This window comes from Centruroides sculpturatus, unplaced genomic scaffold (assembly GCF_000671375.1).
Source record: "Centruroides sculpturatus isolate CEXI.00-Female unplaced genomic scaffold, Cexi_2.0 scaffold1629, whole genome shotgun sequence".
Lineage (NCBI taxonomy): Eukaryota > Metazoa > Arthropoda > Arachnida > Scorpiones > Buthidae > Centruroides > Centruroides sculpturatus.
In genome coordinates, this window is record NW_019386002.1 from 20,315 (window position 1) to 41,529 (window position 21,215).

General features: G+C 29.0%; 1 protein-coding gene across 1 annotated transcript in view; it reads left to right on the top strand.

The window, feature by feature from the left end:
- Positions 1 to 19: 19 nt before the first annotated feature.
- Positions 20 to 21,215, top strand: part of LOC111613058 (dual specificity protein phosphatase CDC14AB-like) — a 54,549-nt gene continuing 33,353 nt past the window's right edge. The window contains exons 1-5 of the mRNA XM_023354353.1: positions 20 to 100; positions 10,627 to 10,689; positions 12,804 to 12,891; positions 12,992 to 13,222; positions 16,871 to 17,009. Of these exons, the coding sequence (XP_023210121.1) occupies positions 20 to 100; positions 10,627 to 10,689; positions 12,804 to 12,891; positions 12,992 to 13,222; positions 16,871 to 17,009 (602 nt within the window). The remainder of the gene's footprint in view (positions 101 to 10,626; positions 10,690 to 12,803; positions 12,892 to 12,991; positions 13,223 to 16,870; positions 17,010 to 21,215) is intronic.

Sequence of the window (21,215 nt, forward strand, 5' to 3'; positions counted from 1 at the left end):
AGCTTAAAAATCATTACAAATGAATATTTTCAGAGATGCTTCTTTTGGACCATCAAGTTATGATGTTCATCTTCATGACTGTTTAAATGCAGTAGGAAAAGTAAGGTGTTTTCTTTCTTGTTGAAATTATAAACTTTTATGTAGTAATAACAATAATTTAACTTTCTTAAACTTAAAAACAATGTTAATCAATTTCATGTAGATGAGATAAAATAATTAGTGTATGTACAGAATAAAAATGTTTATAAATGAGTGTCTTTAACTCAAATTGGATGAGTAATTGAGTATAAAAACAAAACAGTAACTGTACAATTAAATTTTGTACTGAATTGAACAGCTAATAAATATTTTGAGGTATTTTATAATATAATTGTGTATTTAGGTATACTTTCCTATAACTTTGTACTTTTACAGCATAATTTCACTGACATTGTTAGAATTGCAGCAAACTTTGCCTAATATGATATGTCTAATAATGACCACCACTAAACAGGTACCATTTTTTATTTTTCCATTAATGGCTCTTCTTCAGAGGATTGATTATATTTTTAAGCTTTTGTGCAAGAAAATATTTGCTGTTATGTTGGATGTAGTTTTTTGGTTTCTTTTTCTTGTGAATTCTCTGGTTCTTACACAAGAAAATTGTTGGGAAATCATTACCTTATTTTGTTGGAAAATTCCAGTGTTAGATTTTATTTGAGTTCAATAAAATTGTGACTTCTGATATTTTTATGAAGTTACTTTGATCACTTATAAATTTTTCTGTATATGTACTATTCTATCTTAAGAATGATATTGGAATCATTTTTAGTCAATTTTGAGTAGTGTACCTTATTACTTGGCAAATGTCAATCATTGAAGGTGACTATATCCTCACACAGTTTGATCAAAATTGATGTCCCCCAACGTTGTGCTGTCCCCTTGTTAGAGGGGACATTTATGGATGTTATATGGGTCGTTATCCATATGTTATATAGGTATACATTCCAAAAATTCAAAAAAAAAAATTTCAAAAAGCCTTAAGGACCGTGTTTTATGTAATGCTATGTAACCTGCCGGAGTTAACTCGGGCAAGGAACTAAAGGGGTTTTAATTAACTCTTCACATCCAGATGCCAGTGATTTGTTTTTAGAGTGAGCTTTTGCAATTTGCGGATTCCCCTTGTACATGATACTTACTATCGACAAGTCGCTATTACATCATTCTGAGTTTCGCATTAAAAGGTATAAACTGTAATTTTATGCAGTTTTAAGTTAATTTTAACTCGTTGTTTTGGTTTTATGCGATTTTACAAAATTACAGAACGTATCCCTACTTTTTTTATGCGAATTTTTTATATGCACTTTTCTGTAGAATGTATCCACCGCATAAAACGAGACCTTACAGTATTTGAATTCAAAATACCAATTGTGAAATTTGTTTTAGATAATGTAGTACAGTAATATTTGTATATCATGTTTTAAACACAATGTTGTTACTAAATTTAAAATTTTTAATCATGTTAAATTAGATGATGGATTTATTATAAGAGAGAGATTAAAGTTAACATATATGCAATGGAATATTTACTAAAATGAAATATAGCTTAACTTATTTTAGAAAAACTAAAATAAATTTTAAAAAATGATGTTTTCTTTCCTAACAATAAAAGCATCAAATTTAATTGAGAAATATATAATAATTAGAATAGAATATTTATACACTAACTCTTATGTATTCAAGTAACATTCACTTTTAGAATTGTTTTGGATGAAGATCCAAGAGTTTAAACAGAATACTAATAAATAGAATCATAACTCAAAACAACAGTTTCATATTATTAACAAACCAGCTAAAATAGTTATGAAGATATAAAATGAAAAGTGAGATTAGATTGAGTTGCGGAAAAATATTGATGTGTTTGACTGCCCTGTTTTAATTTCCTTAAATTTTTTAAAATTTTTTTCAGATTTTTTTAATGTTTTATTGAAATATTTAATTTTTTTATATAAATGCAAATGATTTCAAACAATCTATGTATCTAAATGAACAATTATCTCATAAGTACTTGTATACTCATATGTACTCATATGCACATAAGTATTTATATAAACACACTCCAACAACCTTAAAACACAGCAAAAATTTAACAACTATAACGTTTTAGATATAATGCCATACATCAGATGATGTATGGTATTTACTTTACTCAGTAGCTGTGAATTAGTTAGAATTTATATATTCAATTATTTAAGATTCAATATTCATATTAATCAAGATTTACTTTCATAATTTTTATATAGATCATTTACTTAAAGAAAACTCCACAAGAAGCAATTAAACCATTAATAAGTGGAAACAGTCCACCATTTATTCCATTTAGGTTTGTATTATTAATAATTTTAATTTTTAAATTACTTAAACATCTTTTTTTATGTTAATTTTTAGAAAAGTCAAATTTATATAACCAATTTTAAGCAAAATATTGTCTTTATTGTATATTGTATTGTGAGGACAACAGGTATTTGNTCGATTAACACTGTTTCATTTAGCACTTTGTCGTCTATGAACACATCCCCTGCGTTAAGTGGGGTCTTACTGTATATATATATTACTGTAATATTTTCTTTGGGCTCAAATAGCTCAATATTCCAAAGAATTTTGTTTTTTAAATGTATTCTTAACTGTTCTTTTTTGTATAGAATAGTTATCAATATTCCTTGACTTTTAAAAACCTGAAGATGGCCTTTAGAACAAGTTGAAAATGTTCATTACGGTTAATAAATAATTCTCAATGAGATAAGGTGTTTTTGTTTAGGTTATGAAGCATTTAGCTGGGTATTAAATATTTTATGTTATAATAAAGTTTTTACATACTTCCCACATAATATATTTTTGCAATAGATTGTATGTTCTCATAAATATTGCATTTATAAAAAACTATTGGACTGCAATTTGAAAAAATTGCAGTCCAATAATTTTTCTATTATCTGTACTGTTGTCCATTTGTATGTCTGTTCTTCTTCAATCTTGAGAAAGAAATTAGATATATGAATGTTGAGACCAGATGTAGAAAGCTTAGGGGCAGGAGGCTCAGATTAACTATATAGGAACCTCAAGTTTGGAATAGATGTCACATCACTTCGATTCAAAATTTTCCCCTAAATAGAGTTAGATAGCAATAGAGTCATGCCGGTCATTAACAGGAAAAGTACGATGAACAGGGGCAAAACGACTACTAAAAAAATTGAGAACATTGTGACGAAAAGTTGCAGTCTAGCATTGTGAAGATGTCACAATAAATAATTGCTCATTTAAAATTAGTTTGGTTTATGTGGTACTGCAACATAACACACGAGCAATCTGCCAGGGATGCATCCTAGGAATTCTTTTATGGGAAGCCGGACCGTATTTATGTGAAAAAACCTAGAAAACTCCATGTGGCTAGCCTGTTTGCCATGCTTGAATCCACGACTAACTAACTTCCAAGGTTCGGTGGTTTTATCCACTTGGCTACTGGAGGGCATTTATTAGAATTAAGGAAGTACTGTTCAGTCGTGGAAAATTGAATACTTAATAGATTTTTCACATGGTAATACTTTCGATTGCACGCAGACAACTGCTATGCTACCTGCCGCAGTAATTATATAGTGCTTCTATTTTGTGGTATATCATTGTCACAGTAATTAAGTGAATATAATATATTTATTTTAAAATTGCATCCTTTTTATAAGAATTATATTTAGTTTATTATTTTGTAAAATTTTTAGCCAATAGATGATGCTATGTGTAAATCAGCAAATTGAATGTGGATAGAAATTAACTGATTTACAGAAATCCAATAGATATTTTGGGGTGGGATGTACGTACAATTTTATCTAAGGGTATATGAATGTAACTGCCGAGTTTCATAGCAATTGATCAAATGGCCTAGGAGTGTATAGAGAACAAACAAACAAATATTCTCGTATATATATATATATATAGATAGATAGATAGATAGATAGGACTGAGGAGGGGCATATAACCCAAAATGCATATCCTCTGTAATAAGTAGAAAATAAAAATACACTTTTTCCATCAAGAGGCGTGATAAGTTCTCAATAGCAATTTTATGCTAATGAGAACTTATCACACCCAATTGAGCAAACAGCAAGCAATCAAGTACCAAAAATTTCTGTAGTTTGAAATAGCAAGTTTATAAAATAAACCAAAACTTTTGTTCCACAAACTCCTTTTGCTGGAAAAGTGTGTATGATGTTCATTTTATTGCAAGAAACCAGGTTAACCCAGTCATCCTCAAACAATGTTTGAAGAATTACAATTTGGAATTTCAGAATTTAATAGTTTGAAACCTGAGGCAGGTTTATAAATTTAAACATAAACATTTGTTCCTTAACTCCTTTTGCTGGAAAAGTGTGTAAGAGTTTCATTTTACAAGTTAACTTTTCTAGTTTTAATTTTGGATTTTAGACGTCTTTTTTTTTTTTATTTGGTTCTTCAGAACTGTGTAGAGTGTAAGAGGAGTGTAAACACTCTTGGAGTCTTTTTATCTCTCAAATAACCATTTATTGATCAGTTCTCAATACTGTTAGTTTTCTGATATCTCTTAATGGTATGGTAGACCAGATTTTTTGTAATTTTTCAAATTTCAGATTTCTTCTTTCTTTCAATGAAGAAATCACATTTTATTTATAGTTTCTTTATGTCTAACTGAACAATGATTACAACTTACCTTACATAGGATTTGAAAAACATTTGAACAGCAAATAGAATGTGTATAAAAATTTAAATGATGTACAGTACATATCACAGGTGCGAAATACTAATGCAAGTTTTGTACCAGAACTTATTAGCCCATTGGGCTATGGGCCTATGTATGTACTCAGTAAATCTGTAAAATGTTTTTTCTGATTTTGAAAATTTATTTCTCTACAAGTCTGCAAGATACATACATGAAACAAACTTGATTTGAAAGAGCAACTCAAGAAGTTTATGTACAGAAAGAAACTGATCAAGTTCAATGGGAGCATCATGAATAGCTCAAATGACATCATACCATATTCAACCTCTTGCTACACATTGCACAGAATGTCAGGATCAACTTTCACATAGGAACCATTGCTTCAACTCTTCAATCATTGTTGGCAATGGAGGGATATGGACACTAACACAGTACAGTGTGATTTTTACACCAAATATTAGATAAAAGGAAGGAAAACTTACTGAGTATAGTGTGACGGTCCAAAACCCTTTTGTTTTAGAACAGTATCACCTTTCTAATAAACTTCGTGATTAGGTAAAAAGGGAAAAAGAGGGACTTCTGTGGTCAATGACCGAGATAATCTCCTCGAAAAAAATCGTTAGTATATCAATAAACAAAATCTCCTCCATTTGTTTAAAGGTAATTCTATAGACGTTAATATCAACAAGACGAGAATAAGAGATGTTTTTACCACCTCTTTGGTTGCACGTGACACGTGGTCACAGCAATAAATCGCCTCGTTCGTAGTCAAACGCGACGTTTGATATAAACAATATCTAGAATTATTAAAGAAATTATTGTCAGATGAATGTTAATTTATGGATGAGAGCCGTCAAACCTATAGAAATTTATATTATAAAATCATATCTTCTAGACACCAATAGCAATAAATTAAACAAACTTCTCTGTGTCGGTTGTCCGTACAAGCTAGATCCAGACATCAACACATGAACAGGTGTGCCTATAATTCATTAATGATGTCATAGTTCTCACCCCTCAAAAATAGTATAAAGAGGGCTTGAACGTAGTCCACAAGGCGGACATCTACTGACCCATACCACCATAACTGCCGTGACGATCCAGGAACGTTTTTACCAACGACCCATATTACGGATCGGGAACTTAGAGGTATTTTTTTTGGTTATCTATTTGTATACTCTCTCTCTGCAAAATCTCTCTTCTAGAGATCTCTCTTGTCTCTTAACTTAGAGAATAGAGATTAGATGTTTCATATGAAAGACAAATCATTGTCGCGACGTAGAATAGAATTTTTGTAGATCTTCACCTTAGCCTTTGATATGTACAATTTTATAGTTGTTTATTAAATGTGTTATTCTTGTTCAACCTGTGTATTCATTTGGGAACCTGTCAACTTACTCATTGACCTCCCCACTCATTTTATTTTGCCCTCCTATAAAGCCATCCTCTGATAGAGCCACCGGTAAGTGGGGACAACTAACCCCCTCAGTTCTCACAATGGTGTTAACAATTTATTATTTTTATTATTATTGCTAGTGCTTTCAATGAACTTATTTATGTTCATTTATTCTATAAGCGCAATGTAGTGTAATAACGATCACTTGGCACTATTCACTTCTTTATTTCACTTTTCGTTAAGCAAAAGTGAAATAAAGAAAAGTGAAGTAAAGAAGCAAATAGTGCCAAGTGATTGTTATTGCACTACATTGCACTTATAGAATAAATAAAAAGAACAACAAGGTTTCAAAACATGGTAGAATTATTTATGTTCATCGTCTGGCAAACAAAATTTAAAAATAGAATGCAATATTCTAACATGAGTGGAACATATATTATTTAAATTAAAATTAAAAACCGTCATAAGCATGCTACAAACTTTCACTATCTTTAACAAATTCCCATTAGAAAGAAGTCTAGGGAAATCATGTCTAAGGTTCTGGGAGACCATGCCAAAAAACCTCCATGCTCAATCCAATGTTGGGGAAAATGTTGATCAAAGTATGACCTATCATTGTTGTGAAAGTAAGGTGGAGCCTCATCTGCTTGTCTGGAACACTATTCTGAATGTTCTTCCAATTGAGGCTGTGCAATATGGTGAGAGTTTCAATATCAATATGATGTCATTTGAGCTACTTGTGATGTTCCTGTTGAAGTTGACCAGTGTTTTTCTGTGTGTAAATAAATCTTTTGAGTTGCTATTTCAGCTTGTGTTTGTTTAATGTCTGTATCGTGTAGACTTACTAAGTAATAAATTTTAAAAATCAGAAAGTGCATTTATGGATACTGTGTGTGTGAGGGGGTGTAATCTTGCTAACTGATATGAAATATGTGAGTGGAAGCATGTTCTTAGAAAAAATAATGATACTCAACATTTTCTTTTGTATGTTACTAGAAAAATCTGAAGTTTTGAAAAAGTTAACTTTTAACATCTCATACACTATCATCATATCTGATTAGTTAATTTTTATCAACATTATCTTATTTTTAAAGATGGTGATAAATATTAATTTTCTATATATTGTTTTAAATTAAAATACTTTGTTTTACTATTTCCTAGTTTTAATAAAATGTTTTAATACAGGATTTGACAGGGGTGTATGACATTTTTATGATGGATATAACATCTGCTTGGGGGCACCAATTGCCATTAAAGCAATTGTGTATCACTTGTTATGCGATGTCATTTCTCAGCAACAATGAAGCTGTGAAGCACTGTACATTGTGCTTTTATTGTTGAAACATTTTTTAAAAGTGGCGAATTAGTGACTCTCACTCAGTGGAAGTTTCAAACTCATTTTAATGTTGGACATCACAGCAAAGTTCTAAGCCAGAACACTATTCTGAAGTGGATTGAAACCTTAGAATAATGCCAATCATTTCTCAAGCCATTTCAGCATTGCCAAGGAAAGTTTGTGGAGATGAACAAATTGTTCATACTCATGGAAACATTGAACTGGTGAGACAAGCTATGAAGAATAGTTCAGCATAATTATTCAGCGGTAAGACACATTCATGCTCTACAGATGTCAGATAGATCAGTTCAAAGAATTTTACATTTAGATCTAAATTATCACCCATGTAAGATCATGGTTGTCCAGGAGCTACAGCAAAATGACTTTGTAAACTGAAGAAATTTTGCAGAGACAATGCTGGAAATTTTAAGGAATACAGTTGTCCCTTGATAATCCGACAGGTATGGGACCAAAGGTGTGTCAGATTACCAAAAGTGTCCGGATTACCGAAAATAATTACATATTTTGCATTGTTTTGCTAGCAGTAACTTACAATATTCTCTACTCCAACTGTTCGAACAGAACTGCTCACATAAAACACACGAAATGTGTGTCATCAAGTAAGAATTGGATGGGGAGATTCACATCGCGACATGCTTCTGTGCAAGCAGACACGTAACGGGGACGGGTACCTTGACGGGAGGTGCATCGGACTACTGAGCATGTCAGATTAAAAAACGTCGGACTATAGAGGGACAACTGTAATATTATAATGATGATGCATGATGAAGCTCATTTTTATGTCTCAGGATGAATTAATAAGTAGAATTTCTGCTATTGGTTGTCAACAAATCCTTGGCAACTTCATTAACGTCTCCTGCACAGCAAATGTGTAACTGCGTGATGTGAGTTAGCCAAGTTTGGCATAATTGGCCCTTACTTTTGAGGAAGGAGACAACCAGTAACAGTGATTTCACAATGTTATGTTGTGAGATTATGTATTGCCAAAACTACAAAAGCATGGAATTAACCTGTCCTACGTTGTTCCGGAAAATATTCATGTTGACCTCATTGACCTGCGTGGGCGATCCTGAATATTTTCGTGTTTATGTCGGAACGTTTTTGATACTAGATGTCACTATGCGTCGCAATTTTTATATTAAAATGAACTTTTAAAATATAATTTTTTTTGTTTCTATATTATTCAGTATATTTATTTTGTTTGTGAAACATAAAAAAATAATTTTTTATGATACAGTAAACATGATTATTATTTTAAAAAAAAATTTTTAGGCTTAACATTGATGAAAATTCAACATGGCATCACAGGCAACAAATAAAAATTTCAACATCGAATAGGTTAAACATTGAACACTATGGTTTGAAAAGACAGTGCAACTTATCTATTCAATGAATGAACTTTAAATGCATTAACAATTTCGGGCACCTCATTTCTCTGTGTGGGAATATTCAATGGCAAGCTCTATCACCCAACCTTTCAGCATGTGATTACTTTTTATGGGCTACTTAAAAGCTAATGTGTATCTTGACAAGCCATGGAATATTAAAGCCTTCAAAGATGAAATTACAAAGGAAATCAAGCAATTTTCCTTTGTAATTTCAACATGGATCAAAACATGGTTCAGTGGGCAATGGTCAATTTCTTGAAAAATCTGGAGTTTATGCTAAACCCATTTTCCACCCACTAACTGGAGAAAATATATGGTACATTGGTGCCATAACCAGAATACTGGTGAGTTGTTTAGAAGAGCACCAGCAGGATATTGCAAAATGTAGATGTGCCACAGACCTGATCAGAAAAGTCATGGAATCAAATTTCAGCCCTTTGTGGACTCAAGTCATTCTCCTCTGGCTTTGCCGATTGTAGGACATTATTTATTTGGGAAGCCCTCCTCACTTCCACCTTGTGCTTGTGCAATACAGCCAAATTTTAGCTTCCTAACTTGTGGATTACACTTTTTAAATTTCTTAATCACAATGCTATACTACCCTAGTCATTCCATGTTGTAATGCATCACAAACTCGTGTCATAAAAACTGAGAGTTCCATCGCACTTTTTGCTTTTGTTTGCATTTTAGTTCAAACTCTTTCTTTTGTATACTTGTGAGCCTCTAATCCCATTGTGAAATTTAAATGCTTGGAATATTTGAAATTTGAAAATATTATAGGCCTACTGCACATAGTGATGTTCCATTCTACATTTATTAGCCTGGTGGTGATGATTTTATACTGTTGAAGGTTACATTATAAAAGAAGATTTTAATGCCATCTGACAGTTAAGTATTATGGTCAACTTCTCCACAAAGCTACAAGAATGCATTGATAAAGACAGATGCCATTTGGACAATTTTTCTTATTTTTAACCTAATGGGCTCTTTTTTACTCTTTTTTTTATTATTATTATTAAATGGCATACATTTCTGTTTCTATTGGAAAAATAAAATTTTCTTTTCATAAACAAATAATTGTGTACAATTATTCTGAAAAACATCATACTCTACTGTATTTACATTTTTCAAAAAATATTACAAATTACAAAAAATATATGGAGTATTATGAAATTACATGAAACACAGATTAGTCTACTAAAGGCAGTCTAACTTGTGTCATAGAGTGGAGTTTCAAATATTTATATAAGTGTAGATGTTACTATTATGTTTGACTTTACTAAAAATTCATAAAATTTCATCTTATTTTCTGATACTGAAATAATTTCTGAACAAAAAAGTATTATACTTCTAAATGTAATGACAAGTAAGCATTTTTAGATAATTTTGTTGCAGCTATACACACAAAATATGAATGATGCTATACGAAGATTTCTATAGTAGTTTCATTTTATCTTCATTAAGTAATATTAAACATTACATTAATTAAATTATCATATTTCAGAATGTGAAGATCTTTAATACAGATATTATATTTTTTCATATTTATATAGTTGATATTATTAAAATTAATAAAAATATTTCAAGAATTTAGAACATAATGTTTACTTTTTATATTATACTATTACTATTTACTCATCCTATTGATTACATGATGTTTACTTTTTATATTATAATGTGTCCATGTTATAAATGTTTAATTAACCTTTGTATATTTATCATTACTTAAAATATTATTATGACTATTTGGATTCTCTTCTAGGCTTTGGAAAATGGTTTCATTAATTTTGAAACATTTGATGTAGATGAATATGAATATTATGAAGTAAGTATAATTCTTTAATACAGAAATAATAATTATTAAAAGCTTAATTTAGTATTGATATAATTTTAAGAAATTAAGATTTTTATAAAATATAATTATTTTGTGATTTATTCAAAATTTATTAAAAGCTTTGAATAACTTGCTTTATGATTTTTTTGTTTGAATGCTTTCTTGCATATAAGTTTTGGTAAATATTCCTGTATTGAAAAGTATTGACAAAATATAAAATTAATTTTTATATGTTACCAATATGTATGAAAACATCAAGCCTTAAATTATATTTTAGTCAGAATAATATCCTGTGTATCAAATGTTTGCTATCTTAATAAAATATAATTAATTTAGTTTGAAAGTGTTCTAGAATATATTTGCTTAATTGTTGGTTCATCATTAATCAAAACATTGTCTAAACTTTATTTTGTTAAGAAATTTAGATCATACTTTAGATCTTCAAGTCTATCAAGTTAAGATCTATAACAAGTTAGATCTTATACAAAAGCTCTGTATTCATGAGAGTTATATTCCACAAAATTGTTTCAAATATGAGAATTGCAAGTAAGGAAAGGAAAAATAAGAATAGTAGATTAAAAATATATGATAAGAAAATAAAAACATATTTTAAAGAAATTTTTTTCATTTATTTTATTTCAAAGTATATGTTTAAAATAATTATTACAGCTTGCAGTATAGTCAAACCTCAATTATCAAACATAATTAATTTCTAAAAGTTATTAAAAAATCGAGTAGGTTTTAAAACCTAAACAAATTTTCCCATAAAAAACAATATAAAATGGATTAATCCATTTTTTACCTTCAAAACAAAGCAAATTTTTTACCTTCAAAACAAAATACAACTAAAAGTGTTTTACCATCTCAAGTTCATATTTAGGTTTTTTTTTACTGTAGTTTTACAATCCATATAAAAATTTGAAAAGGTGAATTTACTATGTAGAATATTTTTAAAATATTAATAATTACAAAATTGCATGGAATCATTACAGATAAGTAACTCTTGTACAACATAGTATTTCTACAACACAGTTTTGCTCTAGCACAGTTTTGGAAATCCTCCATACAAAATTTCACAATTTTTAAGTATAAACTTCATTATTCAATATTTTTTAAAATTCAAGCAAGCACATATGTTGTCTCAAATTTGCCCTTGGATTTTAAAATATTGACATTTTCAATTTGTTTTGTGTCTTTCCTGATGAAAGGCACAAAACAAATTGAAAATAGTACCAATACAATTTTTTCTTCCTTGTCCTAGCTTTCCTATCAACCAGGTGTCATTGTTGCTTTCAGATTTTAGCCTTTAGTCACTGTGTTTTGTTTTTATAGATTAATCTTTGTATTTAGTAAAGTTTATTTAAACATTTTTAAGTATGTGTTGTTAATCTTTTTTAAAATCATAGGTAAGTAATTATTTGTAAAACTGACAAATGAAATACAGTGTTATCTCAGTACTCAAACTGTTCCCAAATCGAACAATTCGGTATTTGCACACAAATTCTGGAAAAAATTGCTCAGTACTCAACTGAATAAATGTGACCCACTAGAACAAATTATCGATTAATAACATACATTTATTTTGTCATTCATAGAAAATTATAATAAAAATAAAAAAATGAAGATGTTGCTGATATTTCTGATCAAAATTAACAAAAAAGCTCAGAAGATGACGATACTTTGAAAAAAGAATGCCCTTGTTTAACTAAAATTAATATTATCAGTACTTTTAATTGTAATTGTTAGTTAATTATTGATTGCTTTAATAAACATATTTCTTTTAATAACGAAAAAGAATAGTATACTTTTGCTAACTTCTGGAACGTAATCCCATGTTTTGCATTAGTCCTTTGTTTCATATCTCATGGATTTGCATAACATGGCACTTTTTCAGAATGTTATCTACTGCGTTATACAAGGAATACTATATATTTTTTTATATATTAATATTAATCCAAGAACTATCAGTAATTTAAAAGTTTTAAATATTAAAATTTGATATGATTATTTGAAATACATTGTTTTTATTTCAATTATATTTTCAATAAAATAAATTTTGTTTTAAAAATTAAAATTTTTTTATAATTATTAATGTATTTTTTTAGAGAGTAGAAAATGGAGATTTAAACTGGATTGTACCTAACAAATTTATTGCATTTTGTGGACCTCATCCTAAAAGTAAGATTGAAAATGGTAAGATATTAATTATTTATATATATTTTTAAGTTGGATATTATCAATGGAAATCTAAATACATGAATAAATTTTTAATTAAATTATAAAAATATATTAGGTTATCCATTTCATGCTCCTGAAACTTATTTTCCCTATTTTCGAACGCACAATGTTACCACTATTATTCGTCTGAATAAAAAAATATATGATGCCCATCGATTTTCTGACAATGGCTTTAATCACAGAGATCTTTTTTTTGTGGATGGCAGCACTCCTAGTGATTCCATCATGAGACAATTCCTAGATATTGCAGAATCTGCAAAAGGTGTTGTTGCAGTTCATTGTAAAGGTAATTATGTTACATTAGTTTTACTTTACAAATTAAGCAACTAACCTGATAAAATCTTTTAACTGAAAAAACATCATTTATAAATAAAATCAGAGATGTAGTCAGAAATTTCTGTTTATGGGTTATGTCATTGCTAATGGCTGCATAAACTTAGCATAAGTGCATAGTCTAGGTAGAAATGCAATAGTAGATGATCACTATCAACATATTATTGTGTAAAGAGCTGTTGTACTGATATGGTATCTCCTTGCATGTTATATTCAAGCCATATGCAAACCAGTGGCATTCATGACAATGCTCAATAAAAAAAGAAAAGGCTGAACAAAAACAAGTACAGTATTGAATTTTATTTTTATCTTACATCTGTTCATTTAGTCTAGAATTTGAGTGAGGTGCCTGTTTTTCTGTTCTGTCCAGTGGTGAAATGCTTGACATTTTTTTGCTGTTTACTTTTAAACTCTAGTGGGGCAGCAGTGGGACCAACAGAGAATGGGGATAGAAGAGCATAGAAATTCTGCCCCTTGCCACTCCATAAGGCTACATTCCTGTAAAATAAAAGAAATAACAATATAAATTTTAAAAATGTATATATTTTGAAGACAGGCAGAAAAAATAATTTATAGCCTTGTTAATATGTTTTTGTCATAAACATGAAGGATATATTAAGAAGTCTTTAAAAATTTTATTGATTTTTAGTACATAGAGGGTTCCTACACACCTTGAAAGTTGGGGAATTTGCCTCTTTGGGTGCCTTGTTGATTTTTTGCTGACAATATGCTTAATTAAGTGTAGCCATGATTGCAGGCAGCAAAAAGTAATGTGGTGGAATAGAACTTATGGAAAGGGGTTACAGAACATTTTCAGGATCCAAAATTTCTCCCACGCATACACAGAATTTTTCCAAAACTTTACAAAGTACAAAAAATGATAATTTTAATTAAATGTTATTATTTATCATTTTTCATTTTAATAATTTTAATTGCATAACAGAACAATTTTTGATTTTTTTCCAGTTTATTAATATTTTATAAAGTTCAGGAAATTTATTAAGGGATAAATTTAGTAAATATATACATTTTTACTTGGATTATACAGGATTTGTTAGTTAATAATAAATAATGGCTTTTTCAATTTTTTCAAAGCCATGTAAATTTATGGCTGTGGAATAGTAACAGAATAAACTACAGCTGTCCCTTGATAATCCGACAGGTGTGGGGCCAAAGGGGTGTCGGATTACCAAAAGTGATTACATATTTGGCATTGTTTTGCCTACAATATTCCCTACTCCAACTGTTCAAACAGAACTGCTCATGGAAAACACACGAAATGTGTGTTATCGTGTAAGAATTGGGTGGGGAGATTCACGTCGCGACATGCTTCTGTGCAAGAAGACACATAACGGAGACGAGTACCTTGACAGGAGGTGCGTCATATTACTGAGCATGTCGGATTACAAAACATTGGACTATCAAGGGACAGCTGTACTTTAATTTAATAAAACATTTTATTTTTAGTTTTAATAATTTGGCAGTTATTAAAAAAATATAAGTGTTAATTAGAAAAAATAACTAATTAAAAAGTTGGAGAAGCAATAGTGTGTGTACATAGTAGGTCAAATGCTGTTTTAATTTTGTCAATATGCCATACTGTAAGAGATTTGAAGATCAGGTTATTTGTACAAAGTTGGTCAGAGAAAGTCAGGGAATTTAAATAGGAACCCTGTACATAATAAAAATTAGTTAATCCAAATTGATAATTACAAGGAAATTTTCAAAACAGTTATGAGATAGAAAATTTAATTACTTATTTGAAATAAGCTCATGCAGCATATTTTTCAATATATCTTTTTAACTGCATTGCATAAATTTTATGAGGTTTCTAAATAGATAAGTTACTTTAGTAGAAACTGCTAAGAATGTTTACAGAAGAACTGAGTGCTTTCTAGCTTTTTTTCTTCATTAAGTATACAGACAATAGATGTTCAAAAGTAACACAGTCTAAAATTTAGACTGTGTTACTTTTGATTTTAAAAATGTTTATGATTATGAATTTAGACTCTAAATTCATAATGACATTTTTAAAATCAAAACTGTTAATTTTTTAACTTGGTTTCTATCACTAATGAAACAACAAAAATAGATTATGATATATATCAATATTGATTTTATTTAAAAATTTAAAATCAATATTGATATATAACAAAAATTAATATAGATTATCTTAAATTAACCAAGGAAATCAAGAAAGGCATGTCATTCTTGTTGTTAATAACATGCAGATGCTTAGAAATGACATAAATGTAAATTTGTTCCAAAATTCTAATTATAGATCTGTTGTTACACTCTGATGAGTATGGGTGTGTGTCAGAAAATCTCTACATTTTTTCACAAGCCCAATTCACAAGTCTGATTTGGAAACTGCTTGAGTCATACATGATAGCATGTTATAGATACATATAATGTGTTTAATATTTGGAATTACAGTCAAACCTCATGTTTCAAACTTAATTTGTTTCTAAAAGTTGTTCCAAAACTGAAATAAATTTTTCCATAAGAAACAATATAAAATGGATTAATCCATTTTTTTTAACCTTTTTAGCTGTATTTCATGCATAAAAATGCTTATAAATGCAATATAATATTATCTATTCTATCTATATATAGCTGCATAAACTTAGCATAAGTGCATAGTCTAGGTAGAAATGCAATAGTAGATGATCACTATCAACATATTATTGTGTAAAGAGCTGTTGTACTGATATGGTATCTCCTTGCATGTTATATTCAAGCCATATGCAAACCAGTGGCATTCATGACAATGCTCAATAAAAAAAGAAAAGGCTGAACAAAAACAAGTACAGTATTGAATTTTATTTTTATCTTACATCTGTTCATTTAGTCTAGAATTTGAGTGAGGTGCCTGTTTTTCTGTTCTGTCCAGTGGTGAAATGCTTGACATTTTTTTGCTGTTTACTTTTAAACTCTAGTGGGGCAGCAGTGGGACCAACAGAGAATGGGGATAGAAGAGCATAGAAATTCTGCCCCTTGCCACTCCATAAGGCTACATTCCTGTAAAATAAAAGAAATAACAATATAAATTTTAAAAATGTATATATTTTGAAGACAGGCAGAAAAAATAATTTATAGCCTTNTGGTTTTTGTTAATTAATTTGATTTAGATTCAACTGAGGTGTGTACTGAAAAATATGAATAGTATCTTTTCTGTATGCACATCAAAATCTAATTTAAATAGCAATGACATTGATGATTCAAGTGACATTTAATGATGTGGGCGATCCCAGCATGTCATTGATTGGTTGGGCCATCAACTTTCTTTAATATAGAAGGTATGGGGAGTTGACCATCTGTAGCCAGCTCTTGCTGAGTAGCTTGTTCTGAAACTGAGTTATTGTATGGCAACCAGGGCAAATATGATTTCAAAATTTTGTTTGAAAGTGAGGTGTTCAAAACCTACGGTTTGGCTGTATATTATTACATTTGGTAATCATTTTTCATGCTTGAGTCAAATAATAATAATATTTTTGTTTTTTTTTTATGGTGTAGATCTTAAAGATCATAAAAATTTTGTGCATTATAATAATTTTTAATTTTTTGAATAAAAATAGCATACTTTATGAATATTTTACAGCTGGACTTGGACGTACTGGAACATTAATAGCTTGCTATATTATGAAACATTATCATTTCTCAGCAGCAGAAGCAATTGCATGGATTAGAATTTGTCGTCCAGGTTCAATTATTGGTCAGCAACAACATTGGTTAGAGAGGTAAAGTTATAAATGATTTATTATAAATATAATTATTATTTACATTAAACATGTAAATGATTATTTTCCTAGTTGTTGTATTGTTAGTTCTCAAAATTTTCATAATTAATATCCTTATCTTCAATGAATTTAAAATTTTTCATTCTAAAATTTAAGATTTTAAAGTAAATTTATATACAAACATTTAAAAATAAATTTAATTTATTTAAGGACAAAACTTATCAGTGACTAAATACAAAATAAAATGTTATTATTTTTGTTTATTAAATGTTTATTAATCTGCTTAAGTATTCATATTTATGTTCTGGGCTAAATTATTTTATTAAAGTTAAAGTGAAAGAATTTTTGAGATGGAGTATTGGCAGTCTTTTTATTTGGTTTTTAGAATTAAGTTTGTTCTCAAAATTTGTTGAGCTGATTTTGATAAAACTTTTGCTATTTTCCATTAATTGTGATGAGTAATCCAAAAATGTAATAAAAACTGGGGGCCCATGACTTTGTTTTTGAGATACAATAGGTCAAAGTGACAGCATCCATGCTTCCTGATGTGATTGAGCCTGCCTAACAGAAAATGGACACCAAAAATGAACAAAGCAATCAAAACTGAGTGAATGTAAGGACTGCCTCTTCTGTGTCCAGCAGGTGTAAGAATGTCTCTGCATGCATGGTCAACGAGTGTAAGGATTGCCTTTTCATATGGCCAGCAACTGTTTTTCTGATCGCACATCCACACACGCTCTCTCTTTCTCTCACTCTCACATCTATATATGTATGCACATTTTTGCATATACATTCAATACATGTGAGTGCTTGAATTAGATGTAGCAAAAGATAACTTATATGTACTAATACTAACTTAAAAATTTTTAATTACAAAAAAGCATGGTTCTTTCCATGGTTGTCTCTAATATTATCTTTAGTAAGTTGACTGAGTTACTCACTGATGTTAAATGTTAGTAGAAACAAACTTCTTACAGAAAAAAGATTTAGGAATCAAAAGTGGATGTTAATTACATTACTAGAAAAATCTGAAATCCTAAAAAAAAAGTAAATGTTTTAGGCTTTATGAATGTCAAAGTTTCTCAGATTCTGTTTCATAAAAACTATGACTTTTGAGTTGTTGATTAACTTAAGCTCCATCTGCTTATTTTTATAGAATAATACTGTACTATTAATTTTCTTCATATTATTTTAAATTATATTTTATTTTGTCTTACCATTTGATTATTTTTTCAAAATTTATATTTACAGTTCTTTAATCAATATTTATTTAAAACTAATGTTGTTTATATAATAAATTATTATAAATTGTTACACAGATATGGAGAGCATTGTGAATTGATATTAAATACACAGATCTAGTAAATTACAAAAATTAAAAAATTTTTAATAGTATAAAATTAGACACATAAATCTAAACATAAAGTTATTCTTTTGATTCAAAAGACTAAAAAACTACTGTAAGATTAAAAAATTACCATATTTTATGCTATAATGCAATAAATAAAAACATCTGTTTTGTGGTTACCAATAAAAATAGTATTTTACAGTTGAAATGCTTTTGGTCTAAATTTAGACCATCTTCAGGAATTAACAAAATTTAGAAATGGAAAAGAATGTTTAAAAATTATGTTATCTAAAGATTTTATTCTTTTATATTTCTTTAAATTTATAATTAATTTTACAATTTAAATTTTTAAAGTTTTAATATTTAATGTTTTAATATTTAATTGTGCAAAAAATTAAAAATGTTCTGTTTATAAAGTTTGGCATTTACTAAAAATGGTCTTTTTCAGCAAACTTTCAAAAACTGTGATTTTTATATACTGGCAGATCTGGCAGAGATGTAGTTGCAGGGAGAATTGTAGTATCTTAAACAGTAGATTCCAACAGTAGTCTACAAAGAGGGGTTTGTTGGAGTAAGGGATACTTTATTTTAGAAACTTTTTCATCATTATACGAACTTCAATTTCAGTTTTGCAATTTATTAAACAATTTTTATATAAATTTTGGAAAAAGGTTAAAGTTAGAAGTTATAATTGTTTTCTATTATGTAAATACAGAATTTCAATTATTAAAGCTTTTTGAATAGCTTTAAAATAGCAGATTTTTGTTTGTTTTTAATTACCATATTATTTTCTAATTTTAATTAATAGAGCTGTCATCCTAAAAATTGCTACTTAGATGTATTTTATATAATTAATGTTTTTTTATCTGGGAATACCATGAACAACTCTAATACATTTCAGAAGTCCAAATTTCAATCAGATATAACCAGGATTAAGCATATTTTTGCACTTCTGAATTTTTTAGTGTTGTTTATAGTAATTTAATATTTATGATGTGAAAGATGACTTCCAAGAGACTCTGGAAATACCTTTTATTTGTTTTAGTTGGTCTTTGTTATATCTCAATTAATACCTACCTTCTTTTTAAATTTTATTTAATTCTTCTGAGAAAATACATAATAGCCCTCATTTTATATTGTACCATTGGTTTCTTTTAAAATGCAGCTATAGATTATAAAGTACATTTGTATTTTATAAACTGAAACTTCATTGTTTCTATGTATCCATTGTGAGCTAAATTAAATATTTTCTTTTAATAATTAGATTTTCCCTCCAATGTTTCAGTTAAAATTATAACAGCAAAAAAAAGGGATTTGTTACTATTAATACTGATATGATATCACTACTAAGTGTAATCAATTGTCATATATGATGGGTTCCTCAAACAGCATATCAGCAGTGGAGGAAGTATGCTATTCAACAATGAAGGTAGGATTGAAGTACTCATCAATATCCGCCTCAGTAAAACCTTGCTTTGTGATTACAGCTTTGTCTATGATGCCCCATTTTCAAATTGTTCATGTAGAAAAGTTAGAATTAATGACAGCATAAACACTTTTACTATCATTTCATAAACATGTTGATTCTGTTTTTGGATAGTAAAGAGTTCTATCTAGAACGGTACAGTCGACCCCCCTATAACACAATAGATACGTTCCGGTTTTTATGAATCCATTTTCTACAAGTTCAGCCAATCACAGCCTGGCACGTATGCAGTTTACGGACTATGGCTGTTTGAAAGGTTTCTTCCATAATATTAATTGATTCTAGAATAACTCGACTCAACATTTCCAAAATACGTATAATTTTTTGGAAATAATCCATATAAACTATGCTATAAACAAAAAATTGTAGGCTTACTTACCGAGTGTGCACCGTTCGACTACGCCATTGCTTAAGCTTGTTTTCGTTGTGGAGCTTGTTGTCGAATGGCACTCGTGTGCTTCCTGATAAATTATTTTTTTTTTTGCGAAAACTTTGCTGAACTTTGGAGACATCATTAATATAAATATAATTTTTATGGACATTAAATAATAAATGGTTTTTAGTAGATCCGCTGCTCGTTTAAACTCAACGGTTTGTACAATATCTGCTATTGGTCTAGATTCAACCAATCCTGTCATGGCATGAGTCGGTGATGACGTTTTACCGAATTATATGAGTTTTTTTAGCACGTTTGTACGAATACTGTCACAATTTTTTTGCCGTGATATAGGAATCTGAAGTATAGGAACTTGTTTTATAGGGGGATCGACTACTGTACAATACTTGAATGGACCCTATTGCAAACAGCTTGCATTCATTATACATGTAGAGTATCTTGTATTTCAATAATATATTATTCAGCATTAATTCATTACTGTATGAAAATTTGAATTACTATACATTGCACAGAGTGTACAATATTATGTAAAGTTTTTATTTATTTATTTATTTTTAAGTAAAACTAAAATTGAAGCAAAATGTGTCGAAGCAGTCATCTTTTTATTCACTTTCATGTTGTGAAATATGTCTTATGATGATCTGATCTTCCTTTTTAGCCTTGGTAATTGAAAATTTAAAAATTTCCTTAAAACATGAAAAAAGGAAATATCCAATTAGAAAAGGTTAAAATACCTTTCAAAGTCAGAATGGAAACAAACATATCCTTTATCCTTCCATCCATAGCGTACTGTGTGGATGGAAGAATAGAACACAACCTCTATATTCATCATGAAAGTGAATAAAAAGGTAACTGTTTTAATGTACTTTATCTTCAGTTTTAGTTTTTTTCAGTTTTAGACTTTTATACTTAACATTTTTATTTTTGTTTACTTTTATATGCTGTATTAAACTTTTAGCAGGATTCAGTGCACTC